Source organism: Prunus avium, chromosome 1 (assembly GCF_965620075.1).
Source record: "Prunus avium chromosome 1, drPruAviu1.hap1.1, whole genome shotgun sequence".
Taxonomy (NCBI): domain Eukaryota; kingdom Viridiplantae; phylum Streptophyta; class Magnoliopsida; order Rosales; family Rosaceae; genus Prunus; species Prunus avium.
The window spans coordinates 4,141,791-4,164,834 of NC_142284.1; the positions used below are offsets into that span (position 1 = coordinate 4,141,791).

Below are 23,044 nucleotides of genomic sequence, written 5' to 3' on the forward strand. Positions count from 1 at the left end.
TAGCCACTTGGCATCCCAACTTGTTTTTTTGTGAAAATCTTGAAGAAAAAAAAAAGCAGCAATTTTTGTGGATATGAATTGTATTATTTTTCAGTTGGAATATTTTATTATTTTGTGTGGGTTCAGCTGGTTAATCATTTTGCTAGGCAGCACATGGTAGCCCTGAACTTGGATGAATTTTTTCAATAAAAGCTATTGTTGACCATTTTCTGAGCCTTGCTGAACCCTTTGCTCCAAGCTTCATGTGATCACATGTGTTCCCATGTAATTCACATCAGATTCTCTCCCACTTGGGGAACAATTTGACTCGAAATTAAATATACAATATCTGATACCATTTCAGTTATTACAGTTATGGAGTTAGTTGCATTTATTTATATCTATATTATAGTACTATTTTCTTAAATAATATTTTAAAAAATATGTTAGAAATTAGCTTAGGGGCATGGAGCATGCATTATGATCCGTTTCTGGTTTATACATGAATCATATGGAATTAATGTTAATACCACTCTGATTTGGAGCATTCTGTTGCTGTACTATTTCATTCAATTTTTTGGGGGTCAAACTCAAGCTTCATTAAAATAAAATGAGACTACAATGGAGGGATAACATTAATTTTATATGCTCAAGGATCACGTTATGTGCGCATAATTGTTCATTCCATGGAAAATGCAAGACTATAAATCTGTGTTTTGAAGAATCAAAATGATGGTGTCATTTCGTCAATTCCAGAATTTTAAGCTTCAGTTTTGTGACCATATTCCTCCTAAAATTCACAAATTTTGATTTCTCACAAGGCATTGATGGATTCTAAAAAATATCATCTATTGATATTCCTAATCGGCATCATTCATAATTTAGACTAGGACGATATCTGATTCTTTACAAGTCTTTGACTTTTGTTATTAATTAATGAAGACCAAATTACGTGTTATAAGGGTCAAAGTTCGTGAGGGAAACTTGAAATTTAAGCAGTGCTCAACATTGATTTTGGAGCCTCTTTAGGCAAATCTAGGGACATATGGGAGGTTTCTTTTATGTTCATCTCTACTAGCTGCACAAGGCTTTGCATGTGTTCTTAGTCATATGATTTTAAAACTAATAATAATAATGTAGCGACCGGAACAAGAATTTTAGGTAGCGTTCCATATTTCACTGAAAACTTACTGTTTTGTATTCTCTGTCTATAATATATATATATATATATATATACTTTGGAAAATTGATATTCAACTTCCTTGTATATATTCACATCATCGGCCGAACAACTTAATTAATGGATGAGATCTTAACAAATCAATCATACATGTAATGATTCAAAAATTTATAATATAGGAGAAAAAATTACTTTTCTTACCATTAATAAATATTATTGAGAAATTTTTAGTTTATGAAATAGCTACATACATCACACGCCATCATTCATGACCCAACTCGTAGATATGGACCAATGAGGTATTAGTTGGATTGGTTCAGACCTTTGGTGTGCTCCCAAGTGGATGATAATTTTATTATCCGACTCGTTTATCATGTAAGTCTCTCTTGAGGCCACACAAAACTAGATATTGAACCTTAGAAGATGTAAACATAATAGATAGTATATATCTTTTGAAAATAGGGAGCAGAAAATTTCTCTGTGCATGTTGTTAGAAGACTTATTTGTTGAAATGTCCCCTGTGGTTTTCAAATAGTCTCAGTTTGCCCCATGAAGTTTCAAATGACTCAATTTCCCCCTTGAACTTTCATTTAGTGACCAAGGTTGCCCCATTATTTAAAATATGTAAAATGGGGCAACCTTGGTCACGGAATGGAAGTTTAGTGGGGAGATTGAGTCATTTGAATTGTCAGGGGGCAAATTGAGACTATTTGGAAACCATATGGGGCATTTCAACAAATAAACCTTGTTAGAATGTGAGCATCCAACCTAAAATTAATTGGCAACAGATGGAGAGATCCAACATTTTATGCTAGGCTTCCATCTTCAATGTGGGATATTATCCACCTGCTCCCTTAACACGTGAACAATTCTTATTGGGTGATGTGGGTCTGCCATGTGGATGAGATGACTTTGATACCATATTAGAATGACATGATTCAATCCAAAACTAATTGACAATGTGTGAAAAATGCTCATATCCTTTGAGACATGCTAAACTTCCATCTTGATTGCGAGATGCTCTCTACATGTATCACTATTTAAAAATCAATCCCCACACTCAAATATAATCATTTGGATGGTTTAATTGAATTAGACTTTCATTCATTCATTTATTTAAACTTTGCAACAGCCTAATTAACTGAATCTAATTATGGGAAAGGTGTGTCATATTAATTTGATGAGAATAATTAACAAGAAATTGAGCTTACCCAATTTAATGATTTCATATATCTCACTTTCTAATTGCTGCTTTTGCTTGATTTATATTCTCTCTTTAATTCCATTCCCATAGTAGCACCAATTTTTTGTTCCTCTTGATGAGATTCTAGCCTTTTCATGTTATGAGAAGTTCATTCTGACCAAACTCCACCAACGATCAAATAATTAATTAAATGTATAAAATAACAAATTGAAAGGAGTTCAAAACCCATCACATAAAAAAGTGCAAATGATATTTGTCCGGATGTTCTTGTGTGCACAAATAAAAAAGAAAAAAGAAATGAACAAAGGCTAAAGTATATATATAATATACGACTCATTATAGTCTTGATTAGGTCACATGCAGGGTCGTATGTAGGTCTTGCGTGGCATCTTTCTACATGATCTTTTATGTAGGTTTTGTATCAACAATACTCTTTTAATTATAGCACTATCTTTTGGTGACGGAATTATTAGTTACCTAATAAAGATATGTGCCATTGGATGGAAACACGGAATAATTTATTTGCAAAGTATCCTTTGCATTAATTATGATCGCATGCCTAATGTTTATGAGAGAGTCAAATGAGAGATCACATAGTCAAATTAGGGAAAGATTTGGGACGGTAAGCGATACGAGAATAAGAAGAATATTAGAAGAAAAGCTATATATTTTGTCAATGTGTTTGCGCAAATGATGCCTATATGGAGGTTTTTGGGAGGAGGGGGGTGGTGGATTTTTTTCATTATCTTACTCTGCTAGTTCTTTCTTCTTCTCATGTTATTCCATGTGACACTTACTTCAATATGAAGAAACAATTGCAACCCTCTCACAATCACAAAGCAAATCCATAGGGGTTAGCTCTTTCTCCCTCTCTCTCTCTCATAAAACATTTGGAAATCTCAATCAATAACACAATGAGTGATTTATGTGTGTGTATAAGGTATAAGAGAAGGAGATAAAGATTTCTCAAAGATTCAAATTATTTAGTAGATGGTCAATGCAAAAAATATATATATATATATATATGCGTATGTACGTAGTGGTGGGAATTTTTGAAAGACACAATATAACGCGACTCAAATTTAACATAAAGTTAGCGAGATTTGCGTCACAGAAATATGAATACGATATATGCCCCTCCACCAACAGTGAACTAATTATTTAGAAGTGATTATCATGTAAAAGTTTATAATGTAATGCTATTAAAACCACAGTGGTGTGGTGCAGTGTCAATTCGTAAAACACAAATCCTTTAAATAGGGAAAACCTAGAACCCTAAAGAAAGATGCTAAAAATTACAAAAATTGGGCTTCACAATATACAATAAACCCAATTGCTAACTTTTCTCACAATCATAATAACATGGTCCTAACATAATAACCTCTTGTTTAATCTTAAAATTCAAAAGCAACACTCGAACTAAAGTGATTGAATGATTTCTTTATCCATAATACTATCATTAATATCATATTATTGAGGCTCGATCACGACGTTTTGATCGATATCAATACAATCATCATCGTATATCATTGTCAAGATATTACTCAAGTTTCTAGAGATATCCATGTCTATTATTTTGATCAACTTCTCGGGAGAGAAGCTTTTGTTGCAACTTTTCCTCATCATGCTGAAATAATATAATCTACAAGGACAATCTCATCAAGTATACGCTTTTCTGATCATGCACTCGTGAGATCGATGTATATATATATATATATGGATCCTACACACACTTAATAGTTGACAGCCTTGCAGAAGCTCCACCAACGTAGATTATCACTCTTTTTTTAGCAGGCTCATGTAACTTTTCAAGGCAGCTGGGAATGATGAAACATGTCCACACACGTATGCAAGAACACACAAAGCAAGACACACAAGGCTTTTTGCTCGTAGATTAAGATAATATATAGATGAGGCCACCATCAACATTTGGAAATTATCGAGGGTTCTACTTATTCCAAAGCTCTAAGAATAATATCCTATGAAGAACCAAAAACCTCCTCATCATCTTAATATGCATGAAAAGAATACACTTCATAAAACCAAGGTTACATGCACGTGTGATACCTCTTTTCCCTCCATAATATTTCTCTTTGGTTAAACCAATAATGATTTCTAAGGTAATTAACTTGATAATCTTTTGTTAGACGCAAGACCAGAGAAAGTTGTATGTGTTTGTCTTACATTGAAAAGTTAAAGGACCTAGCCTAGATTATAAGGAATTGATTTTGAGGTGGAACATCCTTCATAGTATAAGAGCAAGGCTTTATGTGTTGGGCCCAACGTACGTGCTCCTACATCACCCAACATATGTTGTTCACGTGTTAGGTTTGAAAGTTTGCTAAACATGCGGGGGGCATGTTGAGAATGTTTGTCCCACATTGAAAAGTTTATGTGTTGTCCACGCGAAGGTTGCCACATGTGCGAGCGTGTTGAGAGTGTTTATCTCATATTGAAAATTTAAGGGACCTGATATGAGTTTATAAGAAGTTGGGCTACTCCTCCATTGCGAATTGTTAAAGAAAATTCAATAATTATCTCAATCTTTGTTACTTTTATTTATTTATTGTTTGATGACAATTCAAGAGCTAAGACCATTCCAACGCTACTTTTCATCATGCATAAATTGAACCAACAATTAAAATAAGCACGAAAATTAAAGCTTTTGTAAATACAGATACTTCCAACATGTGATCATTCATTTAAATTGTAAAACGTTTGTTGAGTTCGTATCCATGAACTTTTCTTAATGGGAGCAAGATATAGATCAAATTGCAATAAGAAAGCAATCAGTTTGAGACTTAATTTATTTGAGTAGTCAAGAGATATATAGGAATACAATTGAGAAATTTGCATATATCCTAATTAATTTATACTAAATATCTCATACAAATTAAAACATGAGAAACCACTTCCCAAATCTTTAACTTCATTCATCATTGTCATCACATGTAAATATGATAGCTTCTAATTCCTTCTTCTTATTTTTGCCCCTAGTCCCCTGTAGTCCAGCATTCCACCAAACATAGGACAAGACTAAGTCTAAGCCAAGCCAATCCAAGCAAGTTCTTGAATTTAGTCATGTCCAGTCCAGTCATACGTACCAGACGCCTAAGTGTACAATCCAGAGTCTCATAGAGTATCATACCTTGCATAGATTTTCCAACAGTCCCAGTTCACGCAACTTTGCTTCTCGTGCCTTGGCAAGAGTTTTATCATACAGTTTGCTCTCGTAGCATACCTTACTCAAGAGAGCATCAATAGAATTCGATGAATGGCAGAAAAGGCAAATAAGGGCAATAGCCTTCACTCGCCCTCAAGTGGATCCGCCAGCTGCGTGTGATTTTTCGATGTTATAATCTGGGTAGATTCAATATATTACACCGGTGTTGATGAAATTGAAAATTTTGGTCTCAAATAAAAAACTAGTTTCAATGCAAGAACAAGGAATAGATGCATGCTGTGATTTCAACTTCCAATAGGTTTTGTGAGACCTCCCAGGTGCAAGTGTGAATCTAGGACCCTAAATCACCTGCTCCACGTGGTCGCACCATGCATGTCCTCGTCAGCTCTGTCTCGATGAGAAACGTGTACATTCGATGAACCAGAAGGATCAAAGATCCATGTATACATTTTCAATTTCAAGTTGCTCTTGAGAGAGTCTTGATAAACTAAACTCAATTTCAAATCTAATTAAGTCGTCGATCGCTACATATGCATGGGGAGTGACGACAAGAAGAGCATAGTTTGCTTAAACTCGCTTTCCTAGATTCTAATTCTCTTTCTTAACTCTTTCCAAGTTTGGAAACACAACCAAACAGAAACAGCCATTCTTCTAGTAGAGCGATTATAGAATAGTACGGTAGTATGGTCACGTGTTATATCTTGTACACGTGTTATAATATTAGTGGATATTTATAAATATTATTCCTTAAAAGGGGGGAAAATAAACCATGTCGTCCACTCATATTATAACATGTGTACAAAATGTACCATGTGACCATACTACTATAGTATTATATAATTTCTCCTTGTAGTGGATGCCTCCGTATCATGCAATTATGTGTAATCATTGGTTATTAACTTGTTCATTCAATAATGTAAACCATTTAGCTAATTTGGTTAATATGATTTTCATTTCATTTTTTTCTGACAGATTGTGTTTCATGACCTACGTACATCCTCACCACTACAATGTATATTAAAAAGACTAGTAATTCGTAAGGCCCTTTTACATCTACTAAACAAGTTTAGTGCGCCTAGAATTATTGTTTTTTTTTTTTTTTTTGCTCTTAACCAAGTATTAAAAAAAAAAAAAAATTTACTCTTAACCACTTGAGTCACAAGTCCGTTTTTAAAATTATTATCAGTCACATTTTTGTTTTTAAATTTCATGTATAGGAAAGTTTAATGCTTACAAAACGTTTTCTCCCTTTCCTATATATGAAATTATAGGAAAGGGAGAAAAGAGAAAACGTTTTGACACAAGCTGCAAAAATCATTACGTGCTTGGAAAACGTTTTCTCCCTTTGTCTTCTTCTTATGTATTTATGAATTTTGAAATGAATCCTGATCTAATCTGCACTTTAGGTGAGCGTTTATATATTCAGTGGTGAAAAACGTACCTTCAGACAAGTCAAGTTCAACTCTAGTCTTTGAATTATAAATGGGTACTATCATTGAGCATTAAATCTGTTCACCAAATGATTCACATAAGTCAGAGTTCAAGTCTACCTTTTGAATTATAAATAAGTAGTCCTACGCATGTCAAATTTGTTTAGTTATAAGTCCACATTAAACTTTATTTATTTCTATAAATAAGACCTTGACATATGTACATACACATTAATTAGGTCATTATTGAAAAAAAAAAAATGAAAAAAAAAGTATGCACTTTGTAAAGAAATGAAGGGATTTAATACTATAACCACTTTATTTTATCCATTACACATGACACCCTTTCTTATGAACTTAAATTATTATTTTTTTGGTGCTATAAACTATAAAATAAATAAATAAAACTAGAGTTAATTAGGTTATGTTTGAGACTAGTTCTGAAAGGGTTAAAAGCAATTTAGGAAAACAATAAATACTTATGATTTCATTTGGCAGAAAACCTTAGAAGTACTGCTAGATAAGTGCTTTGCAAAAGTGTTTATGAGTTGAAGTTCTTCGTATGGAAGCAATTTCAAACAAGACCATAAAGAGGAAAGGAGAAAGGAAAGAGCACAAAAAATTAAATAGGTAAATAAAGATGAAAATTGGTATTATAAGCAATTTGAAGGGAGTAGGAGGTGTGCATTAGACATATAGGTACATGTACGTTCCCTCGCCCAACTTCCGTGGAGCCATTGACATGCTACTCAGTCAAATCCCATCTAATCTGTAGGCTATAGCTAATATTGCTTGCATTGATAGAACATTTAGTTGCCAAATTTTACTATATGCAATGACTGGTTGATTAAACTAGTACCTACACATCATTCCTTACAAACCAATAAAGCATGTGCATTTTAGAGATAGGTACCCTGAGATTACGGGAACAACTCATTATCATAGATATAAACCACATATATGTGATATGTATATTGTATTTATCTTTTTCAATTAATTAAAGGATTACAAATTTCAAAACGCAAAGGTTTGTAATTTAAGTAGTTAAGAGTATTTTTGATACTTTAGTATTGCTTGTATGAGCGTTTGCCCTACACTTAAAGTCCTGTAATTATTTGTATAAAGATTTACAAAATATATATACACTATAATGATTAAGAGAGCACTTACCTTTTACACCCAAGATGTTGTGTTTGATTTTCATTCCCATCAATGTCGATATATATTGACGAATAACATTGATATGGACAGCACATAGATAGCAAGTCATTCTGGTTCGCCCATTTGTTGCAAGAGTAGAACTTCATGTTGCAAATTCTAGATTTTAAAGTATGTCCAAAGAAGACAGTGTTCTAGAATTAAAGCAACAAATTTGCAACTATGTGATTCTTGAAAGTTGCTTTTGTGGCATATAATTGCTCTATAGCTTGTTGGCATGCATTGTTTAACGACAGCTCTGCTATTGTTTCCACTGGCCTTTTTCAACATGTTCATCTTTTTTTTTTCTTCTTTGGAAAGTGATGGATAATGTGTAAGCACAAGGCATGAAAAAATATAGTTTATATACAAGCTAATGATTATCATATTATGGCATATTGCATCCAGATGTTTCCTGCAGAAACCAAAGTCGGCAATGCATGATTTGATCAGTCTCTATCAAGGAAAAGATTCAAGATTGCGTGCGCATAATTATATTCCCAAACAAGTACGTACTTATAATTTTTTTTGTTTTTGCATCAATCAGGGTTTGTTTAGCCAATGCCCCACTAACTAGGCCTTATTTTTGAAGCCAAATTTTTCTGCATTATGAAGGAGGAAAATATTTTGACTGCTGGAGGAGTAGCCCAACTCCTTGGTTTGACAAAAAGTTGGTTCAATAGAATTTAGACGTGCTAATCAATGTGGGGTTTGTGAGTTGGATTCAGTCCTTGATTGGACAAACCAGAGTTTTGACTGCTGGAAGGAGTTAAAACCAAAGAAGTCAAAAACCAGTTTTTCAGCCATTGGAGCTAAGTTTATAGGGGGCCTTATCTTATTGGAACCCACCCCTGGAAAAAAAGGCTACATCCATGTGCTCCTTGACAAGGGGTTCAGAGTACCTATGTAGCTGGTTAATTTCTTGGTCACCTCAAGTGGGTGGCTTGTCCACTCCTAAATAAGTTAGAAGAGATAATACAACAGGATTAGAACCAAAAAAAATCCCTTTCACAAAAAGGTTTAGAATGTAATTCTTTTGCAGGATTACTATATATGTCAACCCTTTATAGTGAGTGAGACTCCTCGTATTTTGGGTCTCACTTCTACAGAGATTAACATATATGACAATTTTCATACCTAAATGACTCAGGTTTTTATTTCTATTGCATTAAAGGGAATCGAATCGTTAGCTTATCTGTATCGTAACTAATTACTTCACCCTCTATCTCGACTTGAATTAAACTCCAAGGGCGAATTTGGCAGATTGTTGTGGGATGTGGTTTCTAGTCCTTGAATTCATAAAATACATATAATTGGGTAGAGTAATATATTTTGGAGGGTTCTAAATTCTAACTCAATAAAATAATGTAATAAACAAAAGAAGGCGGCTCCAAGCTTATCATTTGGAAATGACCCTCAACTGCTAAAAGCATCGTTTTCAAATCCCAGTCACATGCTTGCTCTCATGGCCAAATACCCCCTACTTTGTTCATCAAAAAAAAAAAAAAAAATACCCCCTCCTTTATTTAAGCCCCTCCATCCCTCTCTACCTCTCACACATCATTTCAAACACCTTCCATTTCCTTCTCTCTCTATCTCCAACTCCTCTTTGTCCAATCTTTTGATCCACATAGTTCAAAACAATTCTTCCCACCACCACTTTCTTCATAAACCAAGACAGCACCATCTCCATTTTTTTCTCACTGCTTTTGTTTTGTGCAACAAAATACTATTGGGCAACCAATATTTTCCATAACCTATCTCTCTCACCACCTATTGTCTTTCCAAAAGACAAACATACTTCTTCATCATGATGTATAACGGTAGCTGTCATAACAACATACCCCAAATGGTTCCTCACTCATTTGACCAAGATGACCTTTTTGCTAGGAGATGCATTTGGGTGAATGGACCTGTTATAGTTGGGGCAGGTCCTTCAGGCCTAGCTGTTGGTGCTGGCCTTAAAGAACAGGGTGTCCCTTTCATTATCCTAGAAAGAGCCAATTGCATTGCTTCTCTTTGGCAAAAGCGCACATATGATCGGCTCAAGCTTCACCTCCCCAAGCAATTCTGCCAATTACCCAATTTCCCATTCCCAGCGGACTTCCCAGAATACCCCACTAAAAACCAGTTCATCAGCTACCTAGAGTCCTATGCTCAACATTTTGACATAAGCCCCCAGTTCAATGAGACAGTCCAGTCTGCCAAGTATGATGAGACCTTTGGTCTGTGGAGGGTCAAGACCATTGTTTCAACAAGCAATTCAAACCCTGCTGCTGCTGAGGTTGAGTACATTTGCCGGTGGCTCGTGGTGGCCACTGGAGAGAATGCAGAGCAAGTAGTGCCAGAATTCGAAGGCTTGGAAGAGTTTGGTGGCAATGTCATGCATGCTTGTGACTACAAATCCGGCGTGGCTTACCGTGGTAAGCAAGTACTAGTTGTTGGCTGTGGAAATTCAGGCATGGAAGTCTCTCTTGATCTTTGCAATCACAATGCAAGCCCTTCAATGGTGGTTCGGAGTTCGGTAAGTAAAGAAATTTCACAAATTCTGTCATGAATTCAAATCTCATGGACGATAGTTGTTGAAAAAGTATCATGTTATCTATTAGTAGAAATTCAAAGTTCAAATTTGGACTTAATCTGTTCTTCTCTTCTGTTTTTGGTCTCACAGGTTCATGTCTTGCCAAGGGAAATTTGTGGAAAGTCAACATTTGCATTAGCAGTTTTGTTGATGAAATGGCTACCACTTTGGCTTGCTGATAAGATATTGCTGATACTGGCATGGCTAATATTTGGAAATCTTGAAAAATATGGTCTGAGAAGACCATCCTTAGGGCCTTTGGAACTCAAGAACATTTCAGGGAAGACCCCTGTATTGGATATTGGTGCCTTACAGAAAATAAGATCTGGTGAGATCAAGGTGGTCCCTGGAATCAAGAGGTTTTCTCATGGTAGAGTTGAACTTGTTGATGGACAAAATCTTGAGATTGATTCTGTCATTTTGGCAACTGGGTATCGCAGCAATGTTCCTTCATGGCTCAAGGTCAGAATTAAATTTTATTACAATATTTCCATCTCAGTGTGTTTGGTTTGGAAGCTTCTATTTTTCAATCCATGTGACAGTTATGGCAGTTTTTTTTTCTTCCTCTGTTTCTCTCCCTCTCTCTCTGTTGTTTTTTTATTTTTTATTTTAGCTTCTTTCTTCAGAATTTGATGTCTTGGCTGTCAGATTTTTTTTGTAATGATTTTGTCTTTTTCATTACCAAGATCTGGTAGAAGAGAATTATTTATTTAAAATGAGGATCCAAATCCAACATTATATTATTGGAGAAATTTTCTTATCCACTTTACCTGAAATTTTCTTTTTCATACTGTTTTGGTATTTATTACCATGTTCTTTAAATGGAAAAGTTAAGGTTTGGAAAAGTATCCTCGGTATTTCTAAAGTTGGATGGTCTTGAAACTAAAATTTTCCTAGGAATGTTGTGCAGGAAAATGAATTCTTTTCAAGAGAAGGAATTCCCAAGAATTCATTCCCAAATGGGTGGAAAGGGAAGGGTGGGCTTTATGCAGTTGGGTTCACAAGGAGAGGACTATCTGGAGCCTCATTAGATGCCATGGGAGTCTCACAGGACATTGCCAAGAGCTGGAAAGAAGAAACCAAGCAGAAGAGGAAATCTGTTGCAGCTAGACATCGCAGATGCATTTCACATTTCTAAAATTTCGCAGTCACCAAATTATTTTTAAGTTTAATTCTTTTTTTTGTATGTATAATTTGGTGACTGATCCACCAAAACTGGGATCAGTTTTGTGTAGAAAATAATGTAGAATACAGAAAGGTAGCCCTCTCCTATAGTGAACCCAACACATCAAAAATAATTGGACATAAATTTGTCAAAGGAAGATGAGGCTTATTCTTTATTTCCTATGGAATCTTGTATTCAAATTTATTAATAATATTTCAATTTCCCAGTCTAATGAATGAGATTCTCTCTCTCTCTCTCTCTCTCTCTCTTCTCTCTATATATATATACATTACACACAAGTTCTTTTTTGTTTTTGTTTTTTTGGCTATTACATTGCAAAAAGTTGAAGTTGACCCACTAGTCACAACTATAATTGATGGGCTCTCCTCTCCCACCCCGAGCTGGCCCACCAAGGGCCCAATAAATGATGTGGGCCCGTGGTCCACCACTTTCCAACATCACAAATCTCTTCAAAAGGATTCTGACTGAACTTTTCAGAAAAAAATAGGTCTCCTCCCCATGTTGCCTAGCACATGGATAGAATCTAGAAGGATATACAATTCTTGGGGTTTTCAATAAAACTTCAAATACTTGTTTGGTGCACAAATCAAACACAATTTTCACAGCTAGAATTATTGCATCAGAAGTTTAAAATAACATGATCATATAACAATGTTTTACCAGGTATAGCCAAATACAAAAATGAAAAACTGTGTTTATAGGACAGTTTAATGTATAAGCCAACTCTACTTCCAAAGCTTTTTTGAAAAGTGCTTTCTAAATACTCCTTCAATCCTCACAATCTCTCTAGGGTCAAAACTCAAGAGTCGTTCTATAGTAAGGGTGCAATATAAGCACTATAGATGTGGACCTTCGTATTAGTAACTTCCCTTAAATTTAATGAAATAATTTTATGACTAATATGAAAGCCCACATGAAAGATCCATATATGGCGCCCTCATTATAGAATTTCGCCAAAACTCAAAACATAAACCAACCCGTATTTTTCCCTTGAGAAAAAGGTCCAACTGCCAAAACCCATTGGCTAGTATGCAAATGTAGTTTTGGGTTAGCAGCCCTTCCTAAATCATTGAAAAGAATTTGGGTTAACCCCTTTACACTTCTATCCAACTAATATCAGCCAAAAGTCCTTTTGCTCCTCTGATTAGCATGATATGCTTCCTTTAATACCCAGGAAAAATAATAAATGACAAAATTACTTTTTTCACAGAATGATGTGTGTGTGTGGTTTTTTTTTTTTTTTTTTTCTTCTGTCAATACAGAATGATGTGTTGTAAGTAGGAAAAGACAACCCATATGAGTCCCCATGCTGTTTCTTCACCACCACAAACTCAAATATTGTAAAGAAAGAAAACCAATTCAATTCTTCAAGAGCATGTTGTTCGTGGCTCTGTCTTTCCAAGCACAAAGAAGCAAACCTTGTCTGCTTAAAGTTGCAGCATTTTGAGCCTACAAAATGAATTCCACAACTGCACTTTTGTCAATTCTCACTGGGTTTTCTAAGGTTCTCATTAGCCCACCGTGCTATCCACAATGAAAACCACATGGGGAGGCTACCATCCATATCCTTCCCTTCCACCACCTGAGATATTTTTTTAAAAGAAAGAAAAAAAAGCCCATTCCTTCATGTTTTCATGCAGATTCATTCCTCTCACTGTCTTACTGCTTTTGGACCATAACCTCGTACTTAATTAGGTCCCTGCATTCATATACGCATGGCAACCATGCATGTACTGAAGGTTCAGTTTGAGAAGTCTAAATGAATTCATTCCTCTACGGTCGGTTTGACTGATCTTTGACTACCATACATTAGGTTTTTACTTAAGATTAAGGCCCAGTCATTTTTGTGCACAAATTTGATTTTCAGAATCATCTGATGAAGTGTTCGACCTCAAAACAAGGTTTGATGTTAAAAGTTTGAGAATTTTTTATTATTTGGAATTTAAAAATCTTTTTAAAGGCATCATGCATCATTTTTTTGGCCCTTTGTAACTAAAATAAATGAGTTTTTTTTTGTTGAAAAACTGAACATTAAACTGTTTGTTCTTCCAAAATTTAGTCTCAGCCAAAGTTTTGACGTTACAGAAATGGTGTTACAATTTACAATTCAATTTTGCTTGACTTCATTATATCTGATCTTGACTTTTCTCCTTAGTTGAGCAGAAGCTTTCCATCATCAATTTGACTTCAACAGAAGAATTCTTGGCTTGGAATCAATTACCTATGATCACAGCAAACATATATGTCAACCTGAGAAGACCAAAGAATTGATCGATATGTAATTGGTTCTATATATATGTACAGAAAAGATTAAGGACAACATTCGGTGTACATTGAAGTGCCCTCTTTATCATCTGCATTCCACCAGCAAATGCAGTCACTTGTTGGAAAGAATCCGACCGATTTCACCATTCTTATTGTAGGTATCCACAATCTTCTTTGCATATGAAGGCATATGCTGATCAGCTCTGCATGGTTCATGTTTTCTTTTGGTAAATTGCATGTTTTCATGTTTCAAATATAAGAAACCAGCACCACAGTTCTACTATCAGGTAACACATTGAAAGTTGCACCTTTGTTTTCCCCATATTCGGTTTACATACAGGTAGTTCCTGATGGTATGGTAATCGAGTGAATAACGAGCAAATTCCAGACCCTTTGGGACAATCTGTTCAACAAGAACCGAGTCATAAATTAAAAGTTTGCATATAATTTTATAATTCCTAAATGCATTACTCAGAGTCCTTACCAAGTGTAGCAAGAAAGCAATCACATTGCCAACAAACTTTGGGGCAGGTTCAGGACCCTTTCCTGAGAAACAATATTGTAAAAACAATGGTAAGCAGCATATATTTTGCGAGTCCTCGTCCTCCAGAATTTCAGATGAACTATAGCCTATATTACAAACCAAATGATTTTCAAGAAAAATGTAGCATATTTTCTTCAGAAGATACAGTCTAATATAGCGAAATGACAAACATTTCTATTCTTGATCCCATCAAGGGGAGGTCCTATTCCCTGAGTACACCCATAAAAAGTATCACAAAGAAGATACAGCACGTGCCCAACTTAGCATTATCATCTGCCTTAATAGTCTCCATGACAAATGGTTGGCGATTGCCCTGTAATTGGCCATGCTTAGAATACTTCATGCAAAGGAAACTATGTCCTATAAACATTAAATTTCAAATCGCAAAAATACGGAGAAAGAGAAATAGGATAAGATCAAGGGTTTTACGCTGCTAGTTGTTGGAGTAACCTCCAAAAGATTATCAACCAGACTGAGCATCTCTCTTCCACGTTCATTTCTACCATTTGAAGGCAAGAAAAAAAATAGAAATCTTTATTTGTTTCTTTCCTTTACCATCAAAGTGGAATAAAATATTGCAATAGCACAATGATAATCAATAAGCACAACGAAAAGCTGCACAGAGAGTCTGAGCAATGATACTACCTTACCGTAACATACTGTGAACGTTGAGTCATGCTGATTCCAGAATATTTTGGCACACCCACGTATCCCACAACTAAATCCTGAAATAGGTGAGAGACATGTGAGAACCTTTATACTACTAACAGTAAGTTATGCTTGTTTCAGTAGATAATAAAAGCTTTGTATAATATGTCAGGCCAAGGTGATGGTGACAAATCGTAACCATGATTCTTGCAATAGACTTGTAACTTTAATTCATTTTCACAAAGGTTATATGCACAGAGAGAGAGAGAGAGAGAGAGAGGAGGATAGTAGCAGTTGATTCCAAACAATTGGAAATTCCTTGTTTTTGTTGAATTGCATTTTTAATGTCTAAATGAGCTTCCAAGTTTTAATTTGATCATCAAATGTAGTCCAATTTCATGTACAAATACCCAGTTTCAAAAGACTTTCATCTATCTTTGACATAAATTTTTTCCTGCATTCCATAATACGTTATCCTTCATAAACCAATTGCTGAATCGAGACAGTACAAAGTCTAATAACTCTCCCTCTTTCCCTCTCCCTGGCCAAAATAGGAAAAAAAAATACAAAAACAAAAACAAAAACATGCAAAAGCAATAAACTCAAGAAGAAATTTAGTATCAAAATACATGTTTATTTCTAGAAGTTAGTAAAAAATGAACTATTTTCAACAGAAAGTGTTACTTACACACTGTCTAACTAAAAAATGCATGGGAACAATGAGATGCGATCAAAACTACACAAACTCTGAAAATAAGAAAATAGCATTCCCGTATCCTTGTAAAGATGAAAACTCACCACTAAACCATTTGTATAGTCGAAACAACTGCAAGACAATAAAAATGGGACAGGTTAGGAAAATATATGACAGATATAAATTATAGTATTTGATAATATGTGGCATTTCTGTTTGTAAAATACGTCATCTAATTGTAAGTCACTTGTTGAATCGATCTGAGGGAATTCACAAATTAAAAGTTAATAAATTTGTAGCAGTACAGGTGGTGGTGACAATGATACTACTGCATTTCCAATATCAAGCATAGTCCCTGAATCTTATTGACTATCGCTTTGGGGACATCTGATACAATTAGAATGAGAAGAGAAGATTACCATGTATTTAATGACTCTCTCCTAAAGACTCAAAAACATCTATAAAGTTCAACGCATGTGCACACAATGCTTTTGATAGTGTCAACGTGTGTTGATTGTATGAGAGTGTCTGTGTGTGTGTGTGTGTGTGAGAGAGAGAGAGAGAGAGAGAGCAATTGTTTATCTTTCCTTTTCTTTCAATAGCATGATAAGTGTACATCCACTGCAATCTTATCCTCAAGGATGCTAGTCCTATTTAGTTCCTGATGTTCTTTCTTAATATCTAAAGGTATGTCTACAGCAATTTCAGAAATCAATTTTCCTTGACCAAAACTGTCAATCATACCTTCTATATGTTGAATCCAATTCACATAAAAAAAATTCAAAAACTACTCAGTATTACAAAGAAAAGGACAGACATTACCTATAACAAGAAGGAGCAATTACATCAACCAACTCATTTGCTGGCAGAGCGAAATACGGAACCTGCTTTGGTTAAAATATGAAATGAGATGAAGCAGCATGAATGGGAGAGTCAATACCAAATTGAACATACAAGGACCACTTTTACCTCTTCAATATGACCATCCAAATGCTTCAAGTGAACCTATCAAGAGTACAGGAATAAAATATAAGAAACAATATAGCCAACTAGCCTGTTAAGAAATGCTCACACTAGGAATAGTTGGCATATAAGAAAAGATAAAACAATTAGTGTCCATTTTACTATCATAAGCATATAATCTAAAACAGATATAAGCCTACCGGACCGTACCACTAAATTATTATAAAAGTAAAATAAAATTATCCATGAAATCTTTCAGAAAAATTGTGAAAAGCCCAATCCAACAGCACTCATCCGAGGTTGATCCCCTTTTTCAAAACAAGAATATTGCTAGAAGTGTTAAACAAAGGGTGTGCAATGGCACACATGACCACCTTGAAACATTGCTCAGACCTTGGGCCCTTCTAATAATTGAAATAAGTACCTTTGATGATAACTCATCTAAATCCTGTACTATATAGAGACCAAATACTCAATCGCCACAAAATCTACAAAAAGAATTTCATAGTGCAAACCTTGGAACCTTGCATAAACTCATAATGAAGAACTGTCTCCGGTTCACTACTTGCAGCCTTTAAAAACTTATCAAGCCCTTCTCGAGTTCCATTTTCCACTGTCAAACAAGAGCATCAGTACTGAAACAAATTCTATTACTTGGTACTGATGTCATTTACTAGAACGGGGGCATTATATAGTTGTTGACTACATACATATTTAATAAATAATGATGCTGCGGTTGATGATATGATGGTTATGATTATAGAGATAGTCAGATACAATTTATTATAGCAGTTCATCTATGTCATGGTTAACATGATATCATGGCAATTATATATATTTTTTCCTCTGGGGCCATTAGTAATAGACATAAGTAAACTTGATGGCTAGACTACTCATCAAAATCGAGAAACATAAAAAATAAAAATAAAAATAAAAATAAGGCTTTTACTAACCGCAATTTGTGCCTAAAACATAGTGCTTGTCCAAATTTAAATGGTGCTCCACAGATCGCAATGCTGCAGTTTAAGAAATTATAAGAAACGTGCAATTTTGTGACAACAAAGGGGCAGTGTAGAATAAACAACTAAGGAGTAGGAAGAAGTACAAACTGTTCACTCAAAAGCAATACCAACAATTGAGATTTAAGCTCCATAAAGGGATGGTCCATCACTTAAAGGACAGAAAAGTCCTAAACAAAAAACCCAGACCACAAAGGATGCTATGCTCTTATCAGCTAGAACTTCCTCTGGTGTCCTGTTGAGAAGGGGGTAAAGAAAAATGACATAATGAGGATGGAATAACAATAACCAGAAACAAAAATTGTCATAAAATGGTAGACGAATTTTGTCTCAAAGAAAATGAACTAGATATAAACCTTGCTAATACAGGCTGTGGAGTAAATCTGTCGTTTGGGTCACTGTAATAATTAAAACCATATGACAATTAACATTCCAAAAGGGGAAAAAGGTAAAAGGATTGAATAGGATAGATGCGTCTATAATGTTATCTACTCCAGTAAATTCAGGGCAGGACCTCTGTACACAAATCACAGCTTCTACCATGCCTGATTTTAGCATTTCTATTGCAATAGTTGTTACTATTCCTGTCCACTGAGCTCCTGCCATCAAAGAAAGCAATGCAAAAATTTCATATTACAGTGACAAGAAAAATCAAACCAGACACAAAAGATGCACTACAAAGCATTTGACTCAAGAAATTCTGACACAAGACACAAATTGCAATTTATTATGAGAATTCATAAAGTTCAAAATTTTAAAAGTTAAATAAATAAAACTCAAACTTAAACTGGAAAAGTAGGTAGAATTCCTAGTAATGAAAAATGGGGTGACTTAGATTCCTAAGATGAGGTTCTACAAACTAATACTACCAATCTCCCTTGACAGTAGACTAAAACTATAGTGATGCTGAATGACTGATAAAACAAAATTACCTTCAACAGGCATCACTTTAAGAGCATACAGCAACTCCTCATAGACACCGAAGTACATTTCATCTGAGGAACCTGTTTTTCTCCCTCTACCATGAACTACAGGTTCCAAGCCCTGAATGGGAAAACAAAAGAGTACATGAATGCTGGAATATCAATGAAACAACTTGAGTTTTATTGAATTAACAAACAAGGCTAGGTTACAATAAAGTATAATAAAAACCCAAAGCTATGTAGTTCCACAAGTCTAGATGATGATTTAGTTAAATATGAAAAGAGAACTAATAGTAATAATAATAATGAATTCTAATAACAACATTGGTTGTAGTTCCACAAAGAAACAACATTGGTTGAAGTAAACATTTGGTCTGGCAGCACCTCTAACTTGAATTTCAAGAATCAAGACTGATGAATAAATTGGAAATCATGATATTAGAGAACTCGAGCATTTACTGTGCTCTAAATCAGTATTTAAGAGTCAAAATTCAATGGAAGTACGAAAAACAGGGAGAGGAACAAGAACTTACTTCAATCTTAGACATTCCATCTCCTAAGAAAGCACAGGCTTCCTTGACATGGGCAATGTAATATGTGTCGCACAACCCGCAACGACTACCAAAAGACAAGATTCAGCAAATAAAGAAATAAATAGAAATTCAAACTTTAAATGCAAAAATTTAAATTTATAAAAAGTAAAAGTGGGGTAATGAAAGGAAGTGAAAGAGCTTCAAAAATGAACCTGCAGTGGTCTTTTGCCGGGTAAGTGCCACCAGGAGGAATGGGTCTGGAGCGTTGCCTCCAGTCCTCTCTCAGCTTCACTGACTTTGAGTTGGGTTTTCCATCTGTTCCACCACATAACACAACACAAACTTTGCTGTGAAACGAACACACAGATACACAAACAGAGGCGCACACAGAGAGTTTTGGGGGGTACCTTTAGAGGAAGAGGAAGATGAAGATGAGGAAACAATGGAGAGTGAGAGAGGAAGGGAAGAGAGCTTGGCAATTAGAGAACACATTGCAGCTGAGAGAAACCCCAAGCCAACAATAATGCAACTGAAACAGAGTGAGAGAGTGACTACAATATATCGATGGTTTCGGAAATATCGATAGTCCAAAAATATGGATATTTAGATAGAAATATCGAGATATTATCGATATTGATAAAAATTGAATAAAAGCCACGGAAATTATAAGAAAAACTTGAAAATTTTTCTTCAAACTTTGGAGGATGTTTATTTAGTCAATTATCTATTACTTTATCACAAAAAAAATTGAAAAGAAATGCATTGCATGATGAGTTTAATTGATTTAAGTTGATTATATAGCAAGCTGACAAACACTCTGAGTGTGGAAAATATGTAGTAATTAATGAAAGAAGATTAAACACACCATAATCAACGATATATATTGCATGGTAAGATACATAAGTGACTTATTACCACATAGAGTTCTTATAAGGTTCAAATTTGAGTTATTTACACTAACACCTCCTAAGGTTTTCGGCTTTTTCACAAAATTCCTTGAGGTTTTAGAAATTATAAGAACACCTCTTGAGATTTTAAATTGTTTTCACAAAACTCATTTTCATTGATTTTTCATCCAAAGATTGATGATTTTATACAAAAAAATTCTTCAAATGACAAAGTTGGCCTTTGAGATTAGATTGCATATACTTCATTGAGGTTAATTTTTCATTTGCACAAGTTTTTTTCCCGATGAAATCATCAATTTTGGACAAACAATCAACGAAAAGGGGTTTTGTGAAAACAAACTGAAACCTCAGGGGTGTTTGTGTCATTTTTGAGATCTGATGGGGTTTTGTGAAAATACAAGAAACCTTAGGGGGTGTTAGTGTAAATAACTCTTCAAATTATTCATTGTCTTCATCATCTCGATATTATTGATATTATAGCGATATTTTGACCAAATATTACTGAAGTGTGAGAGAAGTTATCGACATTGATATTTTCCGATATTATTGTTGATATTATCGATAATGTGTATGGATATGTTCCAAAATATCCTAGACCCGAAAAAACGATAATATCCTCGATATCTTAGAAGTAAATACTTGAAAAATTGTAGGGTCCAAGTCTACTGAGGGATGGCAAGTTATTAGGTCTTTGACCAAGGTTGTGAAAACTTAAATAACTCGCTTAACTTGAGTGCTAATAATTTCTGCTCTCTAGTTCTATGTGAATAATTTGCATTTAACTAAGCCTGAAATCAAGCAACATAGATGTACTGGCATGAAACTATTGTCTTTTACTTAGTAAGATGCTCATACTTGTTCGAGGTCTTAAAATCAAATTTTAATGGATGAAACCTGGTGTTCGTTAGGATTGAATGTGGCTTTCATAGAGGTCTCTGTGTATGTATGGTTGCGACTCCAATTATTTTGAACTGACACACCAACTCTCTCTTTGCATAGTTTTTGTGAGTATTTATTGTCAAGTTTTGTACTGTATAGGTATCCTCAGACGTCAGAGGATGCCAATTCTGAGTCTTGTCCAGTATGCTGTGGAAATTGCTGATTAGAAGATGAATTCACACGAATAATTTTTTTTTGTTTTTGTATTATTGAAAATTTTGTAAAAAAACTCGTGTATTAAACAAGAAAAATACATACATACGTGTACAATATGTGTATTGTATGTATGCTTTTTTATTTAAATATGTATTTTACCGAGTCTTTAAGACGTGTATGGAAAACGGAAGTATTATTGAAAAATACGTACTTACGTGTATAATACAAGTATTAAATGAGAAAATGCTAAATTCTTTATATGGGTAATAAGTAAAAAATCAAAAGGGGACAATAGAGACTTGGGTAATGGCCTAATAGTAAGGGATTATGCTCTAAACTACTCTTATCGATAAAGGAAAATCTGGGGAAAAAATATTTAAAAAAGGTGTACAGCCGCCCGGCTGTACTATTTATTTTTTAAAAATAAAAAAAGGACCCGCCTAGCCCGCCTAGGCGGCCGATTTTTCCAAAACCTGAATCGCGTTTTTTTTTTAGGTTTCTTTTTCACTGGCGGGTCTGGCATCTCTGCAAATACATCAAGCTAAGGTTTTAGTGACTTACTCTTTCTCACCGTTTATCACGTAAAGGTTTGCTCTTCCCAACAATTCACTCTCAAATTGAGGGTTGAAGCCATGTCTGAAAGTAATTGTAGTTTCCCATGTGCATGCCACCAAATATCACACTCACCTGAGGAAGTTAAGCGGAGGGATTGATTTGACAATGTAGTTCAAGAACTGAAGCATCAAGTATGTATATAGTTCCATATACCGTACGTCTGGCCATCACCTGAGTATGTTGCATGGGAAATTCATGCAGAAAAATATGGAACCCACTGGAAATACAACACAAAAGACTTAAATCATCTGTCTTCTCAAACAACAAGAGAGAGAGAGAGAGAGAGAGAGAGAGCTGGTTAACACATGCTAGTTCTTTCACTTCATATACTGCAAGGTGAGTCTTGTTTATGGCAAGGGGGTGCAGATCATTCTGGTGAATTTGGATGTAAGTATCTGACAATGATCTCAACTCCTTCCCATCTGGAATCTGCAACAATTTGCTTCTCTGTTTTTCCCACCCAGCAGCACCCCCACACAAAAATCGGCAGGGCCAAAACGACGTCGTAAAATAACAGAAGTCATATTAGAGTAGAAGCCACGTCTGAAAGTAATTGTAGTTTCCAATATGCATCAGCACCAGAAGAAACTAGTATATTCAGAGTGTTCGAGAAGGCAAGGCTATACTGTCATCTCGGTGGTTAAAGGCAAGACATGTTGCCGCAGGTGCCGATGCCAGTGGCATGACTTTCTTCATCGTCTGCGTTTTTACGCATCAGATTTTTATGAGTACAATGAGAGATGTGACCACCGCCATCTGATTCCTACCACACTAAATATTAATGCGCTTTTACCATTTTTAAAATTGTTCTTTTTGGATTTTCTTTGGGACAGGTTCAACTCTTTTTGACCTAACGACAAGAAAGTCAGATATAGATCTAGAGGCTGATGAGCGTG

General features: G+C 34.9%; 2 protein-coding genes across 2 annotated transcripts; one reads left to right on the top strand and one right to left on the bottom strand.

Annotated features, from left to right (window-relative positions):
* Positions 1 to 9,756: 9,756 nt before the first annotated feature.
* LOC110750859 (putative indole-3-pyruvate monooxygenase YUCCA3) lies at positions 9,757 to 12,123 on the top strand. Its single transcript, XM_021951237.2, has 3 exons — positions 9,757 to 10,698; positions 10,846 to 11,217; positions 11,666 to 12,123. Exons 1-3 carry the CDS (start codon positions 9,985 to 9,987, stop codon positions 11,891 to 11,893), a joined length of 1,314 nt encoding a protein of 437 aa, XP_021806929.2. The 5' UTR covers positions 9,757 to 9,984; the 3' UTR covers positions 11,894 to 12,123.
* A 1,800-nt stretch (positions 12,124 to 13,923) lies between these two features.
* Positions 13,924 to 20,072, bottom strand: LOC110750860 (7-hydroxymethyl chlorophyll a reductase, chloroplastic-like). Its single transcript, XM_088247271.1, has 18 exons — positions 19,938 to 20,072; positions 19,743 to 19,845; positions 19,531 to 19,615; positions 19,007 to 19,118; positions 18,589 to 18,673; positions 18,431 to 18,472; positions 18,200 to 18,309; positions 18,009 to 18,071; positions 17,571 to 17,668; positions 17,062 to 17,097; positions 16,915 to 16,976; positions 16,197 to 16,224; positions 15,396 to 15,475; positions 15,180 to 15,249; positions 14,691 to 14,752; positions 14,515 to 14,609; positions 14,263 to 14,409; positions 13,924 to 14,162 (listed from the first exon to the last, which is right to left on the bottom strand). Exons 1-15 carry the CDS (start codon positions 20,020 to 20,022, stop codon positions 14,711 to 14,713), a joined length of 1,101 nt encoding a protein of 366 aa, XP_088103397.1. The 5' UTR covers positions 20,023 to 20,072; the 3' UTR covers positions 13,924 to 14,162; positions 14,263 to 14,409; positions 14,515 to 14,609; positions 14,691 to 14,710.
* Between the last annotated feature and the right edge of the window lie 2,972 nt (positions 20,073 to 23,044).

What these genes read in the sequence shown, in the direction of transcription:
- LOC110750860 (XM_088247271.1), bottom strand. Translation starts at nt 20,022, where the DNA reads ATGTGTTCTCTAATTGCCAAGCTCTCTTCCCTTCCTCTCTCACTCTCC. An exon ending in TCACAGTATGTTACGGTAAG is followed by an intron (nt 15,250 to 15,395) that starts GTAGTATCATTG and finishes TTCAAATGGTAG; the next exon opens with AAATGAACGTGGAAGAGAGA. An exon ending in TTACTCCAACAACTAGCAGC is followed by an intron (nt 14,753 to 15,179) that starts GTAAAACCCTTG and finishes ATTGTTTCTCAG; the next exon opens with GAAAGGGTCCTGAACCTGCC.
- LOC110750859 (XM_021951237.2), top strand. Translation starts at nt 9,985, where the DNA reads ATGATGTATAACGGTAGCTGTCATAACAACATACCCCAAATGGTTCCT. An exon ending in CAATGGTGGTTCGGAGTTCG is followed by an intron (nt 10,699 to 10,845) that starts GTAAGTAAAGAA and finishes TTGGTCTCACAG; the next exon opens with GTTCATGTCTTGCCAAGGGA. An exon ending in ATGTTCCTTCATGGCTCAAG is followed by an intron (nt 11,218 to 11,665) that starts GTCAGAATTAAA and finishes AATGTTGTGCAG; the next exon opens with GAAAATGAATTCTTTTCAAG.